A 22,291-nucleotide genomic window follows, 5' to 3' on the forward strand; every position below is an offset into this window, starting at 1 on the left:
AGGTGATGATACACTAAAGAATGCATACTTCTTAATATTCCATTTCTGCCAATAGATCCCCCTAAATGTTAGACACTGTTCCTTTAAGCTGTATATTAAAGCTGAAGTAGGTGAGATTGGAGCAAATATGATTAAAAAAGTTATTTTTATAAAACGGTCGCTATATCGTGACAGTAGTACATGAAACAGGTAACCTGAAAAAAATCATGAGCCTCTGTCTCCTCCAGTGTCCTCCGGTGTCCTCCGGTGCTCCTAACGGCATCTGCAAGATTTCACAGACTGGAGGAAAACAAGCAGTAAGAGCTGATCTGAGTTCCGCTGTCCATCTGTTGTCTTTCAGAGCTGGCTGTCAATCACGTGCGAACTCCGACCAAATGGTCAAACTAGGCAGCGCTGATCAAATATGAATCAATATTATGTTACGTTAATGCCTATTTCTCTCCTCAAAGTTTCAAATCTTGTAGTGTGACGGTTTAGCTGTAAAATGAGAAATCTGGTGAAGGAATGCCAAGTTCCAGTCACATGACCGGAGAACAGCCAATAGGAACGCTCTCTCTCAATGAAATTACCTGAGATTGGTCAAAGTCTCCCTTCATGGCTAGATTTTGTAAAGCCTGAAAACAGAGCCATGAGGAGGTGCAGAAGTCTAGTTATCTCTCAGAACACTTGAATTACAATATGATGAAAGGTTGTAAAGGAATTTTTTCCCAATGATGCCAAAAATATACTGCCTACTGCAGCTTTAAAGTGTATATTAATGAGTCGAGGCTTTCATTTTGTCACAATAGATAAATTTCAACTTATTCAATTATCCAACTGACTAACATTGTCATCATTTAACAGTATCATCATAAAAGTGGATATTCTTAAATTTTTTTTTTTTTTCATATAAGACATAGGGATTGTGTGGAATTGTTGATGTCTCTGTTCTTTGTTGTTTGTGTTTTACCACCACCACTGTGAGTGGCAGAAGCACTCAGAACCCGGCACTTTTAGCAATTTATTTCCACTTCTCTGCTTCTATGACAATGAATAAAGATCAGCCTCACACCAGTTTGTAATCCTATTTGTGTGCTTATTTTCCTCCTAAACAAGAATATGTAGATGTACATATTTTTGGTCCGAAACATAAATGCACAAGTACCACTCGAGGTACAAGTACCGCCTGTTGGGAATCATTGGTTTGAATCACTTAAAATATATAAACACTGTCCAATATTTACCTACATGTCGCTTCCTAAACATGTGCTGAAGGAGAACTCCAGTGATTTAGTGTCGATCTTCCATAATGGTAATTAATAATGTTTACTAATTATTAGTAATGCTCTTATTTCTGTTGTTTCATCATTAGTTTGTGTAATATGAAATCATTTGTTTATAAATTCTATATTGTATCATAGCTGATAAGAGTAGAAAAGTATTTAGTTTATTGTTGTACACATTATAAGATTTTATATACTATATTAAGTATTTGTTAATAACTACCAAATGATTTGTAAACCTTTAAGAAATTGTTTGTAAAAAAATCTAAAAACATTACATAAGATAGATGGACCAGGAACCAATTATTAACCGTTGACAAAGTATTAACTATCTATCTAAATAATGTTTATAGATGCTTTAAAAGTATTTATTAAGCATTAACAAAGTGTTACAAATATCTATGTAATGTTTATAGATGTTTTACAAACAATTTATTTAGGTTTACAAATAATATCTTAATCATTAACAAATACTTACATATATAGTATATCAAATGTTATAATGTGCAATAAACTGTTAAAATAACATAAAGTATAGCATTACTAATAATTAGTAAACAATATTAATTATAATGTCATGGTTTGTTTACAGTAAAATAATTATTAACTTAGTTTAATTAAAGTGGCAGTAGTCAGTGTATTTTTGGCATCATTTGGCCAAAATCCCATAATAACTTTTCAGCATATTGTAATTCATTAATTACAAAATTATTTTTAAGAATTATTTCATTAATTGTAAAATAAGTGTTCTGAGAGATAACTAGACTTCTGCTCCTCCTCATGGCTCTGTTTTCAGGCTTTAAAACATCTAGCCCGTGACGGGAGACTTTGACCAATCACAGGTCATTTCATTGAGAGAGCGTTCCTATTGGCTGTGCTCCGGTCATGGGACCGGAACTTGGCGTTCCTTCACCAGATTTCACAATGGCGGCGGCGTCACAAACTTTCTCATTTTACAGCTAAACCGTGCACTACAAGATGATTCTCACAGACACAGAGGCACATGATTTTTTTCAGGTTACCTGTTTCATGTGCTACTGTCACGATATAGCGACCGTTTTATAGAAATAACTTTTTTTAATCATATTTGCTCCAATCTCGCCTACTTCAGCTTTAACTATCAATTTACCATTTATAAATGATGGTTATTATAAAGTGTTACCCACTTTACAAACGTGGTTATTTTAAGCCAAAACACAATCTTTTCCCCTAAACTGAACTAACTGGTTTTGTTAAACCACTAAACTTAAACAAGCCGTTTCATTTAGTTTTAAAACATATTAGGGCATATGGTTTTTAAGTTTCGCTTTAACTTTTACAACATAGTAGTGTAGCAGACTCCTACTGACCCACATCTATGAGGCTTATAACGACTAATAACACACATTTAATGAGCTGATAACAGTCGAATCGGGATTTCATATAAATGGATCCTACATTTCCCAATTTCCCATAATGCAACCCAATAGCTTCTTTTTGTTTGACCAAACACACACTCTATGCCCCCAGTTTGTAAGTAATGGAAGCCTTCTGTTATAAATTTGTAGTCTCCAAGCCCAAGCTGAGATAACTCTGATGACATCACTATGACATCATCAGGGTCATTTTCTCAAGCTTGACAAAGTTTCTCCAGACTGAGTAATACTTCCTATGACTAGTACAATGACCTATATGTGTAAAATTGATTTTTAACAAACAAAACCACACACCTCGAGTATATCTCTATTTTTATTTGTGTATATATACACATATAAAAAATAAGGACATATGTACAATGATAATAAATATCAACACGTTTGTACAAGTGAAATAAGTTACTTAACATATTTTAAAAACAAACATAAAAGATCAATAACAGACGAGCAAAAATGGGGCAAAATGAAATCGGGGTGATAATAGAATAATACAAATAATAATGCGATAAAACAGCAGAACTTAAAGCCTCGTGTGAGAGAAAATATTAGGAGCAAACTAATGCGTAAGAAGAACTGAAGAAATGCACATAAAGTACATTACACATGCATTTTTTTTCTCAAGCTTGAGACCTGTATTCCTTTATCCTTTGCAACATGTTATATTAAATAAAATGCCTAATTGTAAAAGGGAAATATATTAAGACATAACCAAGTACCAGTGTAAAGAGCTAATATGTTTTAGCAATCTGCTTTGGGGGGATGTAATAGTATAAAGTGGGCACATTCTATCGCTGATCTGCTTTGAATCAGCAGATACGTATTTGGCTTTTAGGGGCTGACAAATTAAATAATGGTTAAAGTTTTGGTACATTATTCAGGCTCCAGCAGATCACTACTGACATACAAACAGGAAGCAGACAGGGAGTCCATCAGCCTCAAGCCATTTAGCTTGAGGGGAAAATTTAGCTGCAGATAAAATATGCAGAAAAGCTGCAGACATCAGCTCAGTGTAGCAAAGTGGACGGACTGCTGAGACTTAAATATCGATCTGGAATCCAACTAAATTAATTTAAGAATTTCAACAAGAACAAAAGCAACTGCAGTCTACTTTGGCTTATCCAAAAAGGTGAAGAGGCACAGAAAAAGTAAACATGTTGAAATGCAGCCGTGAATTCCTGTACAACCCTTGAACCATAAAACCAGACATATTCTGTTGTTTTTGTTTTTTTCAAAGAGCATTATTGTTCCACAATATTATTGTCTGTAAAAGTCCAAAAATGGTCGATCAAAATGATGCACTTGTACAAGGATGATCATATCAAAGATGTACGGTCCACTTGCAGAGGATCATGCAACACTAGGATGGAGTGCTGATGGCTGAGTACCTCTTCAACCTTGGGAGCATTGATATTCTACATCTCTCTCAGCGCTCTGTACACAGTGGGGGGGCTAAAACAAGGTATTTCTGTCCCCTTCCTCCTTTCTGTGCTCCTCTGGTCCCGACAGACACGTCCCAAAAAACGAAAGCCACCCCTGATGGACAAAGCACAGAAAAAGAGGACAACATAAATGTAAAGTTAGTAACAGCAAACATATTCACTGTATTTCAAAGTTCCCTTGAAATTAGATCAGAAAGTAGGTTATAGTGGGGCATATGAGAATTTGCAGCAACTGTAAAAAATTAATAATATTTAGTCATGTGTCAGTTTCGAGTGGGAGATTGGTATGAAAAGGTCCCGTATACTGTCTGAATCTTGCAAGTAGAACATTGTTATTAAACAGACATTCCAGTCTGACAAAGGTCGCCTGGAGGTCAACTTATTTTGATCCTTGTCAGATTGAAACATTTTCTCCTTTATGAAATCTTCTAGTCACGAGCTTCAGGCTTCGGGCAGTGCAAGTCCTTTTCTTATCTTTTGCCGTGAAAATAGCTTTTCTGATGCACCTGTCCCCTCGAGACTTTAATAAAAGTGTGCACAAGGACAGCTTTTGATGAGAAGGAGACTGGTTAAATGGTGCAGGACACATGATGTATCAAGTGTAGGAGTCTACAGCCACGCTAGCAGCTCTGTGAGGCTGTACTTGAGGCAGAGCAGTGCTTTGTGCTAAATGCCAACGCTGGCATGAGGATACTGCACTGAGCTTTAGGTGGAAGTGAATAAGTCAACCAAGTTAAGCTGGTTTACTAAATGGATTTCCACTCTAATGAACAATTATATAACAAACATGACAAATGTCGGCATTTAAAATAAAAAAGAAGCTTTGTTTAATCGTTCGTGGCAAGAGTGCCACCATGTTGCAGTACTCTAGCCTGCGACGTCACGAGAATGGTTGGCTCGGCCGAGTTAGACAGATACAACGGTAAAGACCGTGAAAGACGGAGACAGAGGAGACACAGGACAGAAGAAAACAGAAGAGAGGGGACACTACTGTATTCCTGCTGGATGTAAAGATGATTTTTTACAATGTTAAATCCAAGGACAAAACAGTCCATTGGATAAACTTCTGTTGAAACGGAGAACAGTAAGTTACTGCAGCGCTGAATAGTGGCACTGAAAGAGCCCACCGACGGGAAATAAAGACAATAAACGGCAAAATCACGACTGTATTCTGAAGCCCACGGTATAGCGTTTGTTTACGTAACTTGCCGGTAGCTTGTGCTAGCTAGCGGCTCAACATTAGCATAGCATAACTCCCGTCACAAAGTAAAACTTATCACCCAAGCAAACACTTGAGACATTATCGGCCTGATGTTACCACTATTCTCCTTCAACTAACAAACTAACTAACTATCTAACTTGGTTATACTCCCATCCGACACTCACACAGACCGACTCGATGGCGGTATGGGTGGGGGAGCCCCAGTACTGCCAATAGCCATTGCTGCAGTAACGTTACTGATCTCCGTTTTAGCATCAGTTAATGAAATGGGATGTTTTGTCCTTGGTTTCAACGTTATAAAACTCAAATTTACATCCAGGAACAATACACTAGTGTCCCCTCTTTGTCTTCTTCTATCCTGTCTCCGTCTTTCACGGTCTCTACCGTTGTATCTGTGTAACTCAGCCGAGCTAACCAACGTCGTGACGTCACAGACTAAAGTACATGAAAGCTGCAGGAAAGATAAAACAAAGCTTCTTTTTTCTTTTAAATGCTTATATTTGTCACGTTTGTTATATAATTGTTCATTAGAATGGAAATCCATTTAGTAAAACCAGCTTAACTTGGTTCACTGATTCACTTCCACTTTAATAAACACATTCTGATATGAAATAGCTGTGGGAGCTTCAGGGTGACCTGATCCCAACAAACCCAACAAACAGTTCCATTCTGCCCCTCAGCTTGTAACATCTCTTTGCTTTGCCCCGGTTGATTCAGTAGTACATAAAGCAGGATACAGGTATGCGAGGGACTTAACAAGTATATTTTATTTGAACTTAACTTTCCCAACTCCCACGCTAAGTGAATACAGTGAGAGTAAAAGGAAGCTGAAGCAAAGACGGTGAGATGTTAACCTGCACTTGACCCACGTGTGCGCAGTTTGATTGACATCAAGCAGCCCTGTGATGACAGCCCTCCAGCTTTCTTCACAGCCATCGGATGAAAGCCGGATTTTAGAAAAGCGTCTGTCCTGCAGTGGCTTTTGAAAACTAGAGACCTGGTCACCCTCGGTAGCTAGCTTCAGTGTTTGATTTTTTAAAGTCTATACGCAATATACTGCAATAATAGCACTTCACATGATTATAACAAGATCAGTCTTCTAACCGTGGATCACGCTAGTCTCTGCAATTGGCTCCAATGGTTGTTAATGTTACCTTGAAGCAACAGAGGCGGCGAGCAACCAATGATAATCTCTATCGTCTCATCATTTACATGAATTTTGACATTTTGGGAAATGCACATATTTGCTTTCTTGCCGAGAGTTAGATGAGAAGGTTGATACCACTCACATGCCTGTCCGCTAAATCTGGAGCTGGAGCCAGGAGAACGTTAGCTTAGCTTAGCATAAAGATGGAAAACAGGAGGAACAGCTAGCCTTGCTCCATCTAGTACAAAAAAAACAAACCCTGCCAGCATCTCTAAAGCTCATTGATTAAAGCTGAAAGTTTGCTCTTGCCGGTGGGCGGTGCTTGGTTTTGGTACGACTGTTTTCAACATGGTGGTCGGGCCACAAACTCTCTCATTTTACTGCCAAACAGTATGTTGCTGAAAACATTTGAGAAATAGTCTTTACATTAACAGAATCTTAATTCATATTTAATCAGCACTGCCAAGTTTGACACTTTGTTCGGGGTTTGCGAGTTTTGCGAGCAGTGATTGACAGCTGCTGTAAGAGACTCCTCGGCTCTGATTGGTTGTTTTCCTTCGGCACGGTGGATCCTTGCAGATGACGTTAAGAGCACAGGAGGACACTGGGGGACATGTTTGTTTTTACAGATCATCTGCCTCATGGACTACTTTCAGAATATACTGACAGTTTTATAAAAAATAACTTTTTATCATATTTTCTCAAAGTTACCGACTGCAGCTTTAACATGTTATATCTCCTTTGTTTAATCAGTACAAAAACTGAAGTGTAAAACAAAAAAAATTGCAGTTTGACGTGGGGGTTATATGCCAGACAATTTCTTGGCCAGGCCTGGCCTTTTCTTGTTTGTACAGATTAAATAAACAAGATAAAGCGTGCTATTTAGTGAGCTTTTTTTGGCTGGGACCGCAGAGGGCCAGCCCTACAAATGCAAGTCTGTCACTGAGTGACTGTGACACACCGGCAGAAAACCAATCAGGGACCAATCAGGTGCATTCCACGATAAAGTACCTCACCACTTGAACGGCCAGTTGAGTGGAACAGTGCGTCCCCTAGCAAAGAGTATAGAAGCAAAGAGATGAAACTCCGGTGTTTTTTTTTTTTTTTTTACAAACGGCTGCCGCCATTTTGGACGGTAGAATATGATAATAGAATAGAAATCATTTGTTTTTCCTTTTGTACGTCACTTTTCAGGCGGATGTTTTGCTGGAAGTCGAACATGGTGTAAGTGTAGCTCTGCTGCTAGGCGCTGATGTTGCAATTGAACGACCAATTGACTTTCACTTCTTGGTAATATACATTCTCGCCGGACCTGGTGGACATGTACTGCTGGATTTAACATTACAGACATGACCACTGACTATTTGTGTAACAATTTAGCCACAAATTCACAGACTGACCGTACACGGTCCTGACATATACTCGGTTTTGACCTTTGGAGAGAGCCAGGCTTGCTGTTTTCCAGCTGCTTTCAGTTTTTATGTTAGCTTAGCTAATTGTCTCATGGTTGTAGCTTCATATTTAACAGAGAAATAGTATATAATCTAATTCTCAGCAAGAAAACAAATAAGCCTATTCCGCCAAATGTCGATTTTTTCCTTTTAGCGAGAAGTTGAGCACAGACAAATAAATAAACTCAATAATTCTTAACACTACATTGCAGCCAAAAAAGCTCAATTGGAAATCGTTTAAGGGTTAGGAATTTGCTTAAATCTGTAAGTGTAACAATACCTTTCACTGGTTCACGGCTGCTTCCCGCCTGGAGCCAGCAGTAGTTTGTCAGCAATCAGTCTGTCTGTCCGTTCTTCCATCAACACTGTGTGTGTGTGTGTGTTCTGTTTGTGTTGTTTTACAGTGCTCTTCCTCTGTATAAGTCCACAGTAGCCCCGGGTCAGTCTCTGGGCGTCGGTAAGAAGGAGGGAGGGGGTTTCATGGGGTTTAAGGGAGCCTCACAAACACACTGCAGGTCCAGGATGGTTGGCATTCAGAGGACTGTGAGCGTGTGTGTGTGTGTGTGTGTGTGTGTGTGTGTGTGTGGGAGGGGTAGTTTCCTTCTTGGCAGTGCAAGTCACCACCCTCACCAAACACATAAGATATAAAGCACTTATTGAGACATCCACGGTGGTCGCAACAGTGAGGGTTCAACTACATTCTCCATGCCTAATGTCTTCATGTCAGCTTCGATTTGGAATTAAGTGTGCAGTTATTGTTCCGCCGCTAAGAGCTGAATGCAAATAGCCATCTTCTTCTTTCTGCGGAAAACAAACGTTCAAAAGGGCTCAGCCAAAAGACATATCTGTTACACACTTCGACTCGTCGTTCGGAGTGTAGTATATTGGGACTTGAAGGTGCGTTTGAAGGTCACCGTGCAGGCCTGAGCGGGGGGAATGTAAGCGCTCGCCCCTCACATTGTCATTCATAGAGGGGAGCCATTAGTCACTTAATAACCGTTTGAACACTGCTGTAGTCGGTAAGACGTAGAAAAAGAGCAACAAGAAATGTCTTAATTCAAACCAACCATCACAACAAATGAAAGTGGAAGGGATCAAGGGCTTTCTCCGGGGATAAATACAACGTGGGGCGGGGGCGGGGAATACAAATTGAGCAGAGAAAGTCTTGAGAGATTGTCCTTCATTCAAACCCCCCCCCCTTGCGCCTTTCACTCCAATTCACTTCATTTTCCATTTAATTTCCTCTCTCTTTGTCTCTTGCTCTCTCCTCTCTGTCCCTCGCAGAGCTCCTGCTACGGGGGACGTGATTGTCGTCTTGCTTCGAGATTAATTAGTCTTTTTATACCGCTCTCGCGCTCTTGGCTCACAAATACAAAAAGGGAAGACACGCTTCCAGTTTTTAAGTGCAGTAAGCTGAAAAAAGTCTCAAAGGAACAGAAGGACAGAGCATCAGTTCAATGTTTCCAGTCAGTTGGAAAACGTTCGCCAACTGGTTTCAGCACAGGGGCTAAAAGCCTCTTGGTCCGCTCAACGTAAAAAGAAAAAATGTGCCCTTCAGAAAAAACACGAAACGCCATTTGTTTGATTTCCATGCTTGAGGTGTTCTCCTCTGCGTTCAGCCTTTTTTAAATACACAATTTACACAAGTGGCGATTGCACAGTGGAAGCAGGAAAAAGCCACAACCATGGCTGCTTGTTGCTCAGAACATAATAATTATAGGAGTGCATGTTGGCGAACACAGTGTATGAGTATATTTAACATGCTGTGTGCTATAAATGTCAACAGTGAGCCAAACAGGCATTGGCAGAGAGAGAGAGAGAGAGAGAGAGAGAGAGAGAGCGTGGGGAATTGACAGCGTGTCACTGAAAGAGAGTGAGAGAGAGAGAGAGCAGGCATCCTCAAAAGGAGGGAGGTAGGTTGGTTGTTTTGTTTTTCCAACTCAAGGAACGGAGACGGAGGAGGACAGGCCTAGACGGACGACTCCTCGGGGTTGGCGTCAGGCAGCACGCTTCTCTGCTGCAGAGTGCGCCTCAGCTCTTCCTTGAAGGGGCTGGAGTAGTCGTTCCCGCTCACGCCCAGGCCTCCCAGCCCGCCGCCTCCAGCGCCAGCCCCGCTAGCCCTCTCCTCCCCTGCTGTGCTCAGGTTGAGGCGGATGTAGCCGTTGCTACCCGAGCCTCTAATGTTGGTGAGGCTGAGACGGCTGGGGGAGTGGATGGGCTGGCCGGGAATGGCGCTGGGCGACGCCGTGCTGCTGCTGCTGGGCCCAAGGGCGTGACCGGGAACGATCTTCAGCGAGCCGTCCGAGTAGTAGTAGTTGGCGCCCGTCTCCCAGAAGCGGTCCTCGTCGGTGGGCATCTTGCTGGGCACGAAAGTGGGCGGCTCCTTGGGCAGGGTGATGGGGTAGACCAGGGTGCTCTCCAGAGGCTTCATGTCGGCGCCCTTCCCCAGGGCCAGCTTCAGCCTCCTGCGCAGGTAAAGAGCCGCCACGAGGAGCAGCAGGCACGCCGCCCCGAGGGTGATGACCAGCACCCAGAAGAGCCCCATGCTGCTGTCCGGAGCCCGGGCCTCCATGAAGACGGGAGCGCTGGCCACTACGGCCACCTGGTAGCGCTCCGTCTGGAACTTGACCCCCTGCTCCTCGGAGTAGCAGACGTAGCGGCCCGCTTGCGTCTGACCCGCTTCGGGGACGACGAGGGCCTTGAGGGTGCGGTCGAAGCGCGGCCCTCCCGCCTCCGGATCGCCCAGCTGGAGCTCACGTTCGTTGAGAACCCAGCAGGGCTGAGCCAGGTTGGAGACCAGCTGGCAAGGCAGCACCATGTCGGACCCCACCACCACTGTTACGTTCCTCAGACGGGAGTGTTCTGCAGAGGAAGAGGAGGAGATATTGAGGGGGGGAAGAGTAGAAATGGAGATGTGGTGTCATCCATAATAATTCATATTCTACAGCAGACAGCTCTCTTCTGCTTAATTCAATTTATTCAGCTCAATCTAAATGTATTCTCTCAGTCCAAGTCCATTCTCTCTCTCCTTGCTACTGACTTGCTCCTGCACTGGCAGTCCATCCCCACAAGGGGCCACTACTGAGGCGTTACTCACCAGGGCTGGGGATGGAGACGGGCTTATCAAACTTGGCTTTCCCCCGGCTGAACCTTTCCAGCATGAGGTCCTGTGACAGGGAGGAGGTGGACCTGGAGGGGAAAAGGGCAGAAAGCAGAGCAGATGATTAGGAACGGTCACACAGAGTCCTTTAAACAACACTGGAGCCAGTATGTGCGCGTGCAATCTGTTGCGCAATAACAATAATAATATTCAAAATAAACAGAATCTATCGAGAACACAAACAAACAAATGTTTGAAAGATAATATTTTAGCTACAAATAAGCTTCAAAATGTTCTTAAATAGACAAATACAGTGCATTAGCCCTTTTATCACAACATGGTGAATGTTATCCAGCTCTGATCACAGCATGTTATTATAGTTTAATGGTTATGTTTGTTCTACAGGGGGGAATCACAGCATGTAAAGCAGGAGGATTTTACGCAACAGTTTCAGCGGGAAAGTCGCTTCACTTTTCTGTAAAGAGCTGCTTATGCAGCTAAAAGACTTTCATTGGTATGATGTCAATAAAGAGTTAACCTCTGACTATTCCGCCCTCTTTTTTTAGAGGGGTAGCGGTGGGGGGGACAGGGGATGTGCAGGGGCAGATAAAAAAGTCAACAGTAGATGTCACATAGAAGTGGTGTACATCATCTGAAAGCTGGGAACCTGAAGATTAATTTGAGATGCAACTCAGCACTGTGTGTCAAGTTGTTCTAGTCATTAATAAGAAATTATAATGAATTAATAAATGAATGAATGAATTAAAATAAATTGTGAAAATGTATAAGGGCTTAGAACATGAATAGATACGTTTGAGATGGCCGTCCCCATGCTCTACTATGTCTCATAAGTTTTTGCAGCAATTTTGGAGTTGATACCATTTGTTACACAGATTTGGTGCTAAATTTAACCATTTTTTACCACTCGAGAATTAATAAAAATGATCAATAATCCCTCCAAAATGCCACATTAAGACACCAAGACCTTGAGGAACACCATAGAAAAAGCTATGCTGTGATTTGGGATCAAAAAGTTTTGACATTTGGAGATTTCTGCAAGAATTGCATTTTTCGCATTACTGCTCAGAAACCCCCTTAATGTCAATCTAGCTAGGAAAGCCATCCATCCTCTGAATGCTCTAGGTCTCTAGTTTGATCCATCCATCCTCTGAATGCTCTAGGTCTCTAGTTTGTGGCTGTAAAGTTTCATGAGGCTGTGATTATCCTAGAGGTCACCACAGGTCATTTTATACAGGGAGGTCAAGTTTTAAAAAATGGTCTCACTACAATGAAATGGCTCCTATGGGGTCTAACATCATCACACATGAATACAAATGGGCTCATTGGATCCACAAGTTTCAGCTTTACAGTCATACCAGATTTATGTAATTCCGAGACTGTTAAAGGACCCCAGTATGCAGAAATATTCAAATACACCATTTGAATATAGGTGAAAATAATATAATTTGTACAGCATGCAAAAAACGTCATGGTTTTTGCCCAAAACTGCATGTGATTAGTGTAACAATAGATCCCTTGGGTTTCCTAGTTTTATATGATACCAGTATCTTCACTCTAGCTTGAAAACTGAGCCTGCTACAACCTCTCAAATACAGAATAGCTTCCGTCCCGCCGTCGGGCCGTCAGTGTTAAGGCACAGAATATCTAAATACTTTCCAATTAGCAGCTTCTTTCAATACCAGGCCTATTATATTATTATCTATATTTAGCGTATAGGATGAATGCATGGGTGCACATAGGTAGTCGTCTCACCCGCGGTGGAGGTCGATGCGGACGCAGGCCCGGCCCTCGCTGTCCCAGGCGCAGTAGGGGTCCCGGGCGAGCAGGCAGTCTGGCTGAGACTGATAGCGGCTGCAGTTGGCCAAGGGCAGCTGGAGAACCTCCGAACGAGAGCCGATGTACAAGTACTTCTGCAGACAAACAGAGAGAGAAGACGAAGAAGAAGAAGAAGAAGGAGAAGAGAGGAAGAGGAAGACAAAGAACAGATCCAGCCATCACCCAGAGACAGAAACCAGAGAGAGATGAAAAACAAGGAGAAAGATAAACAGAGAGAGAGAGAGGGAGGGAGACGGACTCAGTTAGGAGTTATAGGAGATAATGGGATAATCACTCTCAATTACAATAACATTCACCCCTCTGACCCTCTTCCAATCCAATCTGGATTGTGCTCTTTTTTGCAAAAGCTGTTATAAAATGTCTGGTCGCAGCTAAGCCAGCATTAATGAGATAAGCAGTGGGCTTTAGGGCAGGGAACGCCCCGTCAAAACTGCATCGATCGGCGGGACATGCCATTGTGGAGCCGCCACGGGGACGCAGCCGGTGTCAACACGCGGGGCTCGGTTGACAGGGCAGGGACACTGAGACAACAACGAGGGCAGAGACTCAACTCCCCGCAGAGGTGAAGGGGTTGTAATTACTGTTATTGTGAAGAGGGTTTTGGATTCATGAGGCGACACTTGATCTGAAAAAGGGGCAGTGTTGATAAAAACATCTGCTGAGTGGAACCGGGCCAGCTCGGCGCCAAGCTGACTGCCCGTCTGTTGTCAGCGGATCTATGATTGTAAGAAGTATCTAGTAAAAAAAGGGTATTAACAGATCAGCAGAAGACAAAGTCGTACTGTTGTCATTGAATACCATTGAAAAAGTGATGCAACTGCAGAGCAAGCTAATGGAACCCTGAAACTCTACTTTCGAGGGATATGATGAAGAGGAAGCACAGAGCCATGCTAGTTGTGCCAAAACAACAAAGAAACTTTGAGTAACTTTCCCCCCTGAGAGACCATTAAGATTTCTTATCGCTACAAAAGACTGAAAATCTAGGAGTCCACGATGATAACATTCACATGGCTATGCTTTACTATGCTGAGTAGGAGCAGCTGGAAGCTCAAACCATCAACAAAAAGAGCTGCTTTCTTGTTATTAAAATCCCTTTTGTCTCAATTTGTTGTATTGAATCTGGTCTGTTAACATGTTCTGGACATAAATGTATCCACACAAGACTTAATGCACTTTGAGATGTTCCTGTTTGTCTTGAAAATAGCAGACTCTACTAAACTAAGTGGATGTGATGTGTCTTAAAGGGGAACTACGCCCATTTTCAAAACACATACATGCTCCTCCTATGGTCTAAGACAGAACAAAATATATTAGCGAACATGAACAACTCTCTCCCAAATCCAAAACCTAGAGCGCTAAAACTCAAACTTGTGATGTCATAGGGTATTACGTGTGGAGCTGCTCCATAGATAATGAATGGGGAGAGATGTTAGAAAATTTCTTTCTGAAAACAACAATGCGCCGATCGCGCCCCCTTTACGCTGTGATTGGTCGGTTGTGCTGAGGTGAGAAAGTAAGCAGGATTTGAACTTCTCCCTCAAGCTCTCTTTTTTTGCATTTTATTTGTCAAATCTCATGTGTGAAACCAACTGCAACACTGTGAACGCCCTCCCCGTATTCAAATGATTATCACGTCTCGCCCCCTCTCTGTGACGGTCTTCTTTTTTTATTCATTTTTTGGGGCATTTTTATGCCTTTATCTGATAGCGACAGTAGAGAGAGATGACAGAAAATGAAGGGGAGAGAGAGAGATGGGCAGCAGAGGTCCCCAGCTGGATTATAACCATCTTAACCCCTAAGCCATGGGGGGGGGGGCTGTGATGGTTAGCTTATCAACCTGGGGAGATGGTCAAAGATGGACGTTTTGTTACTAGTTTGGGTCAAGCTCCAAAAAACGCTAGATGCATCTTTTCGTTAGGTCCTCCCTGTGTGGTCACATTTTCATGCCCTCAGTTTGTAATACAGCCATTCCATTAAAAACTTGCATAATTCAAGCTAACCCTGGTGACATCATCAGGGGATATTTTCAGACTTGACAAAGGTCCTCCAGAGCCACGGAGACATTATACAACTGGTTTCACATGCTAAGTCCTGATGATTAAAGTTGCTAAATTCAAAATTCAGAGCATATCTACGATTGCGGTATTGCCTCCACACGGTTCTCAACATGGCGACGGCTGAGCCAGCGGCTAGCAGACAGACTAACTGCTGACAGAGCTAACAGTGTTAACCTGGGGGGGCGGGGAACAGGAAGGTGGGCGTAACACTTCCACGACGATGCCGCTGTATGAGAGCTGTGCAGAGCGTAAGCGATTAGCTAACCAGTGGGGGGGCGCTCACAGGGACGCGCCTGCACTAAAATGCATGCGCGACCGGCTTTGTAAACAAAGCACAGAGAAGCTTGGATTACAACACACACACAGAGGGAGAGCGACTTCATTCTCCGCTCAGTACGACATTACTCCGAGCAAATAAAGCAGCAAATAGTTGTTTGCTGTGTGTGTGTGTGTGTGTGTGTGTGTGTGTGTGTAAAACTGCTGCAATCCCCCTTGAAAAAAAACAACCTTGAAATAAACCGAGAGACATCCTTTCCCTCGTCCTTACCTTGGAGTGGGAGATGGTCAGGCTGTCCACTGGCTGGGCGGTCTCAAACAGCTGGATCTCCTCTATCACGTGGGCATCGGAGCCCAGGATCACCACCCTTTGCAGCCAGCCCTCCGCTGCAGCACACAGGAGAGGGAGAGGAAGAGGAAGAGGAAGAGGATTCAGCTCACTTCACATCTGTTCAGTCAAAGCTCACTTCAGTGTAATAGACTTTCTTCATCCTCCTCGGGGCAATTTTTTCACGGCATGCATAAATAACATATATTCTCAAACAGATAGCTTCGGCACTCGGCTCTGAGTCCCAATACAAAATACCCCAATAAACACACACCTTTGACAGCAGAACAGCTCATTAAAATATTGATATGATATTAAAAAAATATTTACACACACACCTGTGACTGCACACCAGTTCATTTGAATAATAAAGACCTGTGATGGCATACCAGTCATTTTAATTATAAATGACCTGCAAACAAACACCTGCTGTGACTGCACAGTATTTTACTTAAATATTAATGATAATCCACAAACACACACCTGTGATTGCATAGAAGTTCATTAAAATATTAATATAATATAAACACACCCCTTTGATGCCATAACAATTGATTTAAAAATTGAAACACAAGCAGAAAATCACTGCTTAGCTGTGAAATAAGAAAGTTTGCTCCAGCTGGTGGGCGGTGTTTGGTGTTTCCTAAACTGATCTCAATATGGCAGCCGGGTCACAAATTTTCTCATTTTACAGCTAAACAGTACACTACAAGATGTTTCTGAGAACTTTTGAGGCAAGAAATAGGCATACAGGCATTACATATTTGATCAGCGCTGCCTAGTTTGACCGTTTGATCGGAGTTTGTGAGTGATGTCAGCTGCTCAGAGAAGGCAAGGCTCCAGCTCAGCTCAGATTGGTTGTTTTCCTCCGGTCTGTGAAATATTGCAGACGCCATTATGAGCACCGGAGGACAGAGAAGCACATGATTTTTTTTCTGATTACCTGTCTCATGCACTACTGTCAGGATATAGTGACTGTTTTATAAAAATAACTTTTTTGAATCTTATTTGCTCCAATACTACCCACTGCTGCTTTAATAGCAAATGAATTACACAATTTTTATCTGTTCAAAATGAACCTTAAAGGGAGATTTGTCAAGTATCTAATACTCTTATCAACATGGGAGTGGGCAAACATGCTTACTTTATGCAAATGTATGTATATATTTATTACTGGATATCAATTAACAACACAAAACAATGACAAATATTGTCCAGAAACCCTCACAGGTACTGCATTTAGCATAAAAAATATGCTCAAATCATAACATGGCAAACTGCAGCCCAACAGGCAACAACAGCTGTCAGTGTGTCAGTGTGCTGACTTCACTATGACTTGCCCCAAACTGCATGTGATTATCATAAAGTGGGCATGTCTGTAAAGGGGAGACTCGTGGGTATCCATAGAACCCATTTTCATTCACATATCTTGAGGTCAGAGGTCAAGGGACTACTTTGAAAAAAGCCATGCCAGTTTTTTCTCGCCAAAATTAAGCGTAAGTTTGGAGCGTCACTCTAGCTATAAAACTGAGCCCGCTACAACCGAAAAATCCAGAAAGTTGCGTTAAAGAAATTGGTGGCATTTAAACAAATTTGCGTTAACGCGTTATTATCATCTTAAATTTTACGACCTTATGTAAAACATATCTGTGTGAAAAAGAAAAAAGTGCTCTCCACAGAAAAAGTGCACTTTTTTACGCTTGCGGTCACATACATGATGACAAATGCATGTAGCGCTGCAGTGTCATCAACTTGTCTGCAACTTCCATCAACTTCAATTTGTGGAACTTTACCGCCAGCTGCACCGAAATGTCATGCTACTCTGCGACGGGGAGAGACAGCAAATGAAAAAGAAAACAACTTCTCCTGCCAGAGTCCAGCTCTGCAAGAAACTATCGAAAGGTGAATTTAAAAGAGTCGAGATGCTGGTTCTGGCCTTTTAAGCCCTTGGGTGGAGGTAATATTATCAGAGACATTTGCAGACTTTTTTTTTATGTGGTGCGTGGGGAGCCGACGCTGGAGGAGGAGGAAGAGGAGATCCTGTGCTCCTCCTTTCATGTAGGGCATTGTGAACAAGTTTAGATCCCCTGTGAGGAAAAGCGTTTCAGGCACAGCTGGTGGGGTGACCTTGATGTGTGTGTGTGTGTGTATCCGTGGATGGAATAGTGTTACGTGCTGACATGTGCTTTCTTGTGTGGCCCCTCTCGATTAAGAGAGCGTCACAGATAATATGAAAAGCTAACCCGGTGGCCGACGGGAGGCTTGAGGGGAAATACATGTAGGCACACATACGGGGCATAGCAAGCAGCAGGCGTATCATCATCGCGCTTGCCTTCTCGCGGCGTCGGGGACGCAGTCTCGGCTAATCCCTCAATCCTGTAGCCCGGTTTTTCCTGTAAAAACAGTCTCGACAAGCGCTTCTTCTTTTTCTCTTTTCACATCAGCTGTCGCTATGCTGCAGCTAATAGCTAATCAAGCCCACAGCCCAATTGGCACTATGAGCGCACGTCTGCCAAGGGCCCTGTTGAGTTTGTGCTGTGAAGCACGACAAGCGGGGATGACTGCACTTGGCTCGGGAAGTGTGAGAGTGTGTGTGCGTGCGTGTGCGTTTGTGTTAATCAATTTGTGAGTGTGTTACCCACGTGTGTGTCTGTGTGTGTCTGCGTGCCCATGTGTGCGATGGTGTGTCCACGTGTGTGTCCGGGTTGGCCTCCCTGCGTGCCAAGCAGGAGAAGCCCTGAGTCCGCTGTTGTCGCACTGTGAGTTGCCACAGTCACTCTGCCGCCGCAGTGATCTGAATGGTAAGTAGTCGAGGTCTCTCTCCATTCATGAGACGGGCTGCATTCAAATTCACGCTCCCTGGAATCCACTGTCGGATCTGTGTTATTCAGGATTAAGGCTCCTGTGGGGGGGCGTGGGACGGGGGGCGTGGGACGGGGGGGCGGATGATTTCAGATCCGTGCCAAAACAGGACACCTGCATACGGGCCTGATGGCTACTGACTGGAGATATTAATTAAGTCGTAGATGTTTCCTTTGATGCATGAAGATGGATCTCAGCATGCAAATCAAGTCCTTAATTGAAACCCAGCTGAAGTCTGGCCAGATGGCATGTTGTTTTGTGCCACCATACCTAATGCCAGTACCTGTCCCTGTCTGCTGCCATGGCCTGTAAGCTCTCATCTCTTCAACAAATACTGTGAGCAGCAGCTCCCCCAACACACACACACATGGACACCCACCCACCCACACATACACACACACTGTGGGGGAATAGGGGAATATGAACAAAGACTGTGTACCTAGGATGAATTTTTACTGCCACATCTAGAGAACACCATTCTACAGGAGGTGGGCAGAGCAACAGGAACACCACATACTGTGTAATGCAATCCAGTACAACAACCCTTAGCTTGTCAGGCTTAAGTTATGTGTGTATACTGTATCATAAAGGTGATGATTCAACACTATGGTCACTTTAAAATGAGTGGTGTGTGGTGTTATCTTTGCCTGCATTGTATTGTAGGATGCTATTGTTATTTTGTGCCACAAACTTGCTGTGTATGTTTAGAAAAGGCTAAACTTTGAGGGAAAAATGTTAAAAAGAGTAAGTGCTAACACTGTAAACTGTAGTAGATCTTAAAGTGTTAAAGGCACAGTAGGTAATTTCTACCACCAGGGGGTCTCTCAATCAAAACAATAACAAAAAACAGACTTTGATGATGTTGTGGAGTAGTGTGGGATCATGGGAGTTGTTGTCTTCATTGTTAAACAACAACCATAGAGTGCTACAGGAATGAGTCCTAAAACCTGGAAATGAGTTAGCATTTTAGCACTTCTGGTTCCCTCGCCTCGAAGTCAATGTTTGTTTTTGAATGATTGTTTAGTTAGATGCTTGAAATAAAGTCTGTGGTAATCACAAGCTTGAGAGATTTTAAAGTTTTGTTCTACGATAAAAGAATACGTCAATACGACTCATGAATTTTGAGGCCTTTATGTGTCTTAAAAAAGGCGGTTGCTAACAAGACGTCATCACGCCGACTCGTCCGCCTTTACAGCCTCGTTGTGTATACTCGCGCTCATGCCACCGCGGTGTAGTTTGTTTATAGCCTAACGTTAGCTTCTTACTTCGGGCGATTGCATTCAAGCTTCAAAAATCATAAAAGTGGTGTTCATTTGTGGAGATTATCTCGCTGAATAATCATGCTCCATCACGCGTGAGCAATACAAACAACAGTAAACAACAGAGAGGCTCGCCGACTTCTTCCCTCACTCTCTGACGTCGCATCTGGTGTTTCCCGTGTTTCCCCGTAATTTAGAGCAACTAGAGGGGTAAAGGGGATATGACGCTATCGACGGGTGACCAAATGAAACGCACCGTTACCTTGAATAAAATTACAGATTTCTCTGCGTTTGAACATCGTTGAAAACATTTGGGAAAATGTAAGTACAGAACTCAACAAAGTATATAACATAGGCTTAGTCGTTTTTAGACATTTTGTTGCGTAAATGTTGCATATTATACCTTTAACTGTATAATATGTATAATATGCAGAGTAGTGACTGGTTTGAATTAGGTTTCCACGTGAAAGTATGAATGAGTACAATAAGGGAACACTGAATTCATTGCTTGAATTCTACTGGCTGATCCCAATTCCAATATTTTTCAACTACAACTACCAATGGCGTCATCTTTGTGGCAGTAATAGGAGTCCTCGTAGTAGTCTGTACCTGTGCCGATGAAGAGCATGTTGTACGCCCGCTGGTCCAGGGAGCTAACCCGGTCCACCGCCAGTCTTGTGAAGTTGACACCCTTGGTGAGCAGCAGGGGGCGAGCCAGAGCTTTGTCCTCCATCAGCGGGTGCTTCTTGGCAAAGTTGAGCGTGGCGTCAGGCAGCTGCAGAGAGCTGTTGTAGCTGTTCTCCCTGTCGAAGTTAGTTATACACTGCAGCACGGACAGAGGACGGAGAGAAGGGGGAGGTAAATGGACACGGGGGGGGAAATGGAGGAAGGAAAGGAATGGAGGACAGGACGAAGTGAAGAGTGAGAGGGCCAAGAAGGAGGAAGAGGAGGTAGAGGAAGAAACTTCTTATTTGCAGCTGGCACAGGTTGGCATGGCTAGTTGGGCTTTGAGATGACTCCCTGCCTGCCTCCCTTTCTCCATCTTTCTTTCGCTCTCGCTTTCAACTCCGCCTGCCATCACACCCCTTCCTCTGCTTCCTTTCCTTTCGTCCTGGATCATTACGTTCTTAGCTTTTCGTGTCGTGCCAGCTCTTTTCCACTTCCATCGCTACAGAACCCCACGCCACCCATTTCTACTTCCATCCCTCCCTCTTTCATTATCCCTCCTCTGCCCACTTATCTCTCCTTTAGTGGTGCACAAAACCCCTACATTTCAGAATAATACTCTCTTTTCTTGCTTCCCTAAAGTTGCCTGGAAACATTTGCATTTACCAAACATCACATATCATGTGTGCTAGTCCCAGTTTTCTTACCGATCCAGGCCGCGGGACGGGTATGGCACCGGTGTAGCGCCCCCACTTCTGAGACACCTCCCTGTACTCTTTGTAGGATCCTTCAAACACCTTCTTCACATCACTGATCTGGTACTGGCACACTGCCGACACGTCCACGTCACCCCTGAAACATGGCGGCAAGGCGGGGAATTAGCGGTGTGTGGCGGTAAAAACTGAGAGATGGATTACCTGTCATCCACTTAAATATGTGACGTTTCAGTAGCAAACAGCTTCTGGATGCAGCAGTAGAGCCAGACTAACACGCAAGAATGTGAGATATACTAAACAGAGTGGAATATGGGAAAATATACATAGCTGTTGTATGGTAAAGGTCTTATTGATAACATTTTTATGTAGACGAATATTCTCTAAAAAAGAATACATCCACAGAGCCTTTAGAAAGGTGCAGGAAAAAAATATGTCTTTTCCTGAAAAAAAAAATGATGATTGTGAATTAATCATTTAAAATATTTTGCTGGGTCCAAAATGAATGTTTTGTTGATCTCTGTGGAAGATATCTGACATCAGTGTTAATTTCGTTAATAAAAACCATGACGAAATATGTTCGTCACCACCCTTTTTCCATGACTAAGACGAGACGATGACCAGATGGCACCGACGTCATTAACACTAACGTATCGTATTATCGTTGACGATAAAAGACAAGACTAAAATATAGTTTATAAACATAAAAACTTTACCAAAATCTTCCACCTTCTCTTCTCTCTCTCTCTCTCTCTCTCTCTCTCTCTCTCTCTATCATTCAAATGTTTTTCATCAGATAATGATAAGATAACATTTTATGTGAAATAAGTTTGAATAACTGTAGAATAACAGAAATGTTCAATATAATCTGACGACTAAATAGGACTAAGATAAAAAAAAGCTAGCTGACAAAATTAAGAGAGAAAACATTTTGGGCGACCAAAATTGGACTAAAACGTTTTGAGTTGTCGTCGACTAAAACTAGACAAAAACTATGAAGGATAAAAATGATTAAAATGTGACTAAAACTAATAAGCATATTCGTTTTAAGACTAAGACTAAATCTAATATAGCTGCCAAAATGAACACTGTCTGACGTTTGGTTAGGCTTGTGAGCCTTTAGTAAAACGACGTTGGTGTCACGTGGTGTCTCAACAGTTAGCGTGGGAAGAAAAACAGATCAATGGCAGAGATTGATGGTAAGTGCCTGGCAACCACGTGTTGTGAAGTGAATGCA

The 22,291-nt window shown here is 42.7% G+C and overlaps 1 protein-coding gene across 2 annotated transcripts in view; it reads right to left on the reverse strand.

Moving 5' to 3' along the window:
• Positions 1–2,976: 2,976 nt before the first annotated feature.
• Positions 2,977–22,291, reverse strand: part of sema4c (sema domain, immunoglobulin domain (Ig), transmembrane domain (TM) and short cytoplasmic domain, (semaphorin) 4C) — a 134,736-nt gene continuing 115,421 nt past the window's right edge. For both annotated transcript variants that reach the window (XM_037777183.1, XM_037777182.1), the window contains 7 exons: positions 21,049–21,193; positions 20,285–20,498; positions 15,498–15,613; positions 12,810–12,967; positions 11,034–11,125; positions 8,217–10,798; positions 2,977–4,210 (listed from right to left, as the gene is read on the reverse strand). In XM_037777183.1, coding sequence (XP_037633111.1) covers positions 9,906–10,798; positions 11,034–11,125; positions 12,810–12,967; positions 15,498–15,613; positions 20,285–20,498; positions 21,049–21,193 — 1,618 coding nt within the window. In that variant the 3' untranslated portion in view covers positions 2,977–4,210; positions 8,217–9,905. The remainder of the gene's footprint in view (positions 4,211–8,216; positions 10,799–11,033; positions 11,126–12,809; positions 12,968–15,497; positions 15,614–20,284; positions 20,499–21,048; positions 21,194–22,291) is intronic.

This window comes from Sebastes umbrosus, chromosome 8 (assembly GCF_015220745.1).
Source record: "Sebastes umbrosus isolate fSebUmb1 chromosome 8, fSebUmb1.pri, whole genome shotgun sequence".
NCBI lineage: Eukaryota > Metazoa > Chordata > Actinopteri > Perciformes > Sebastidae > Sebastes > Sebastes umbrosus.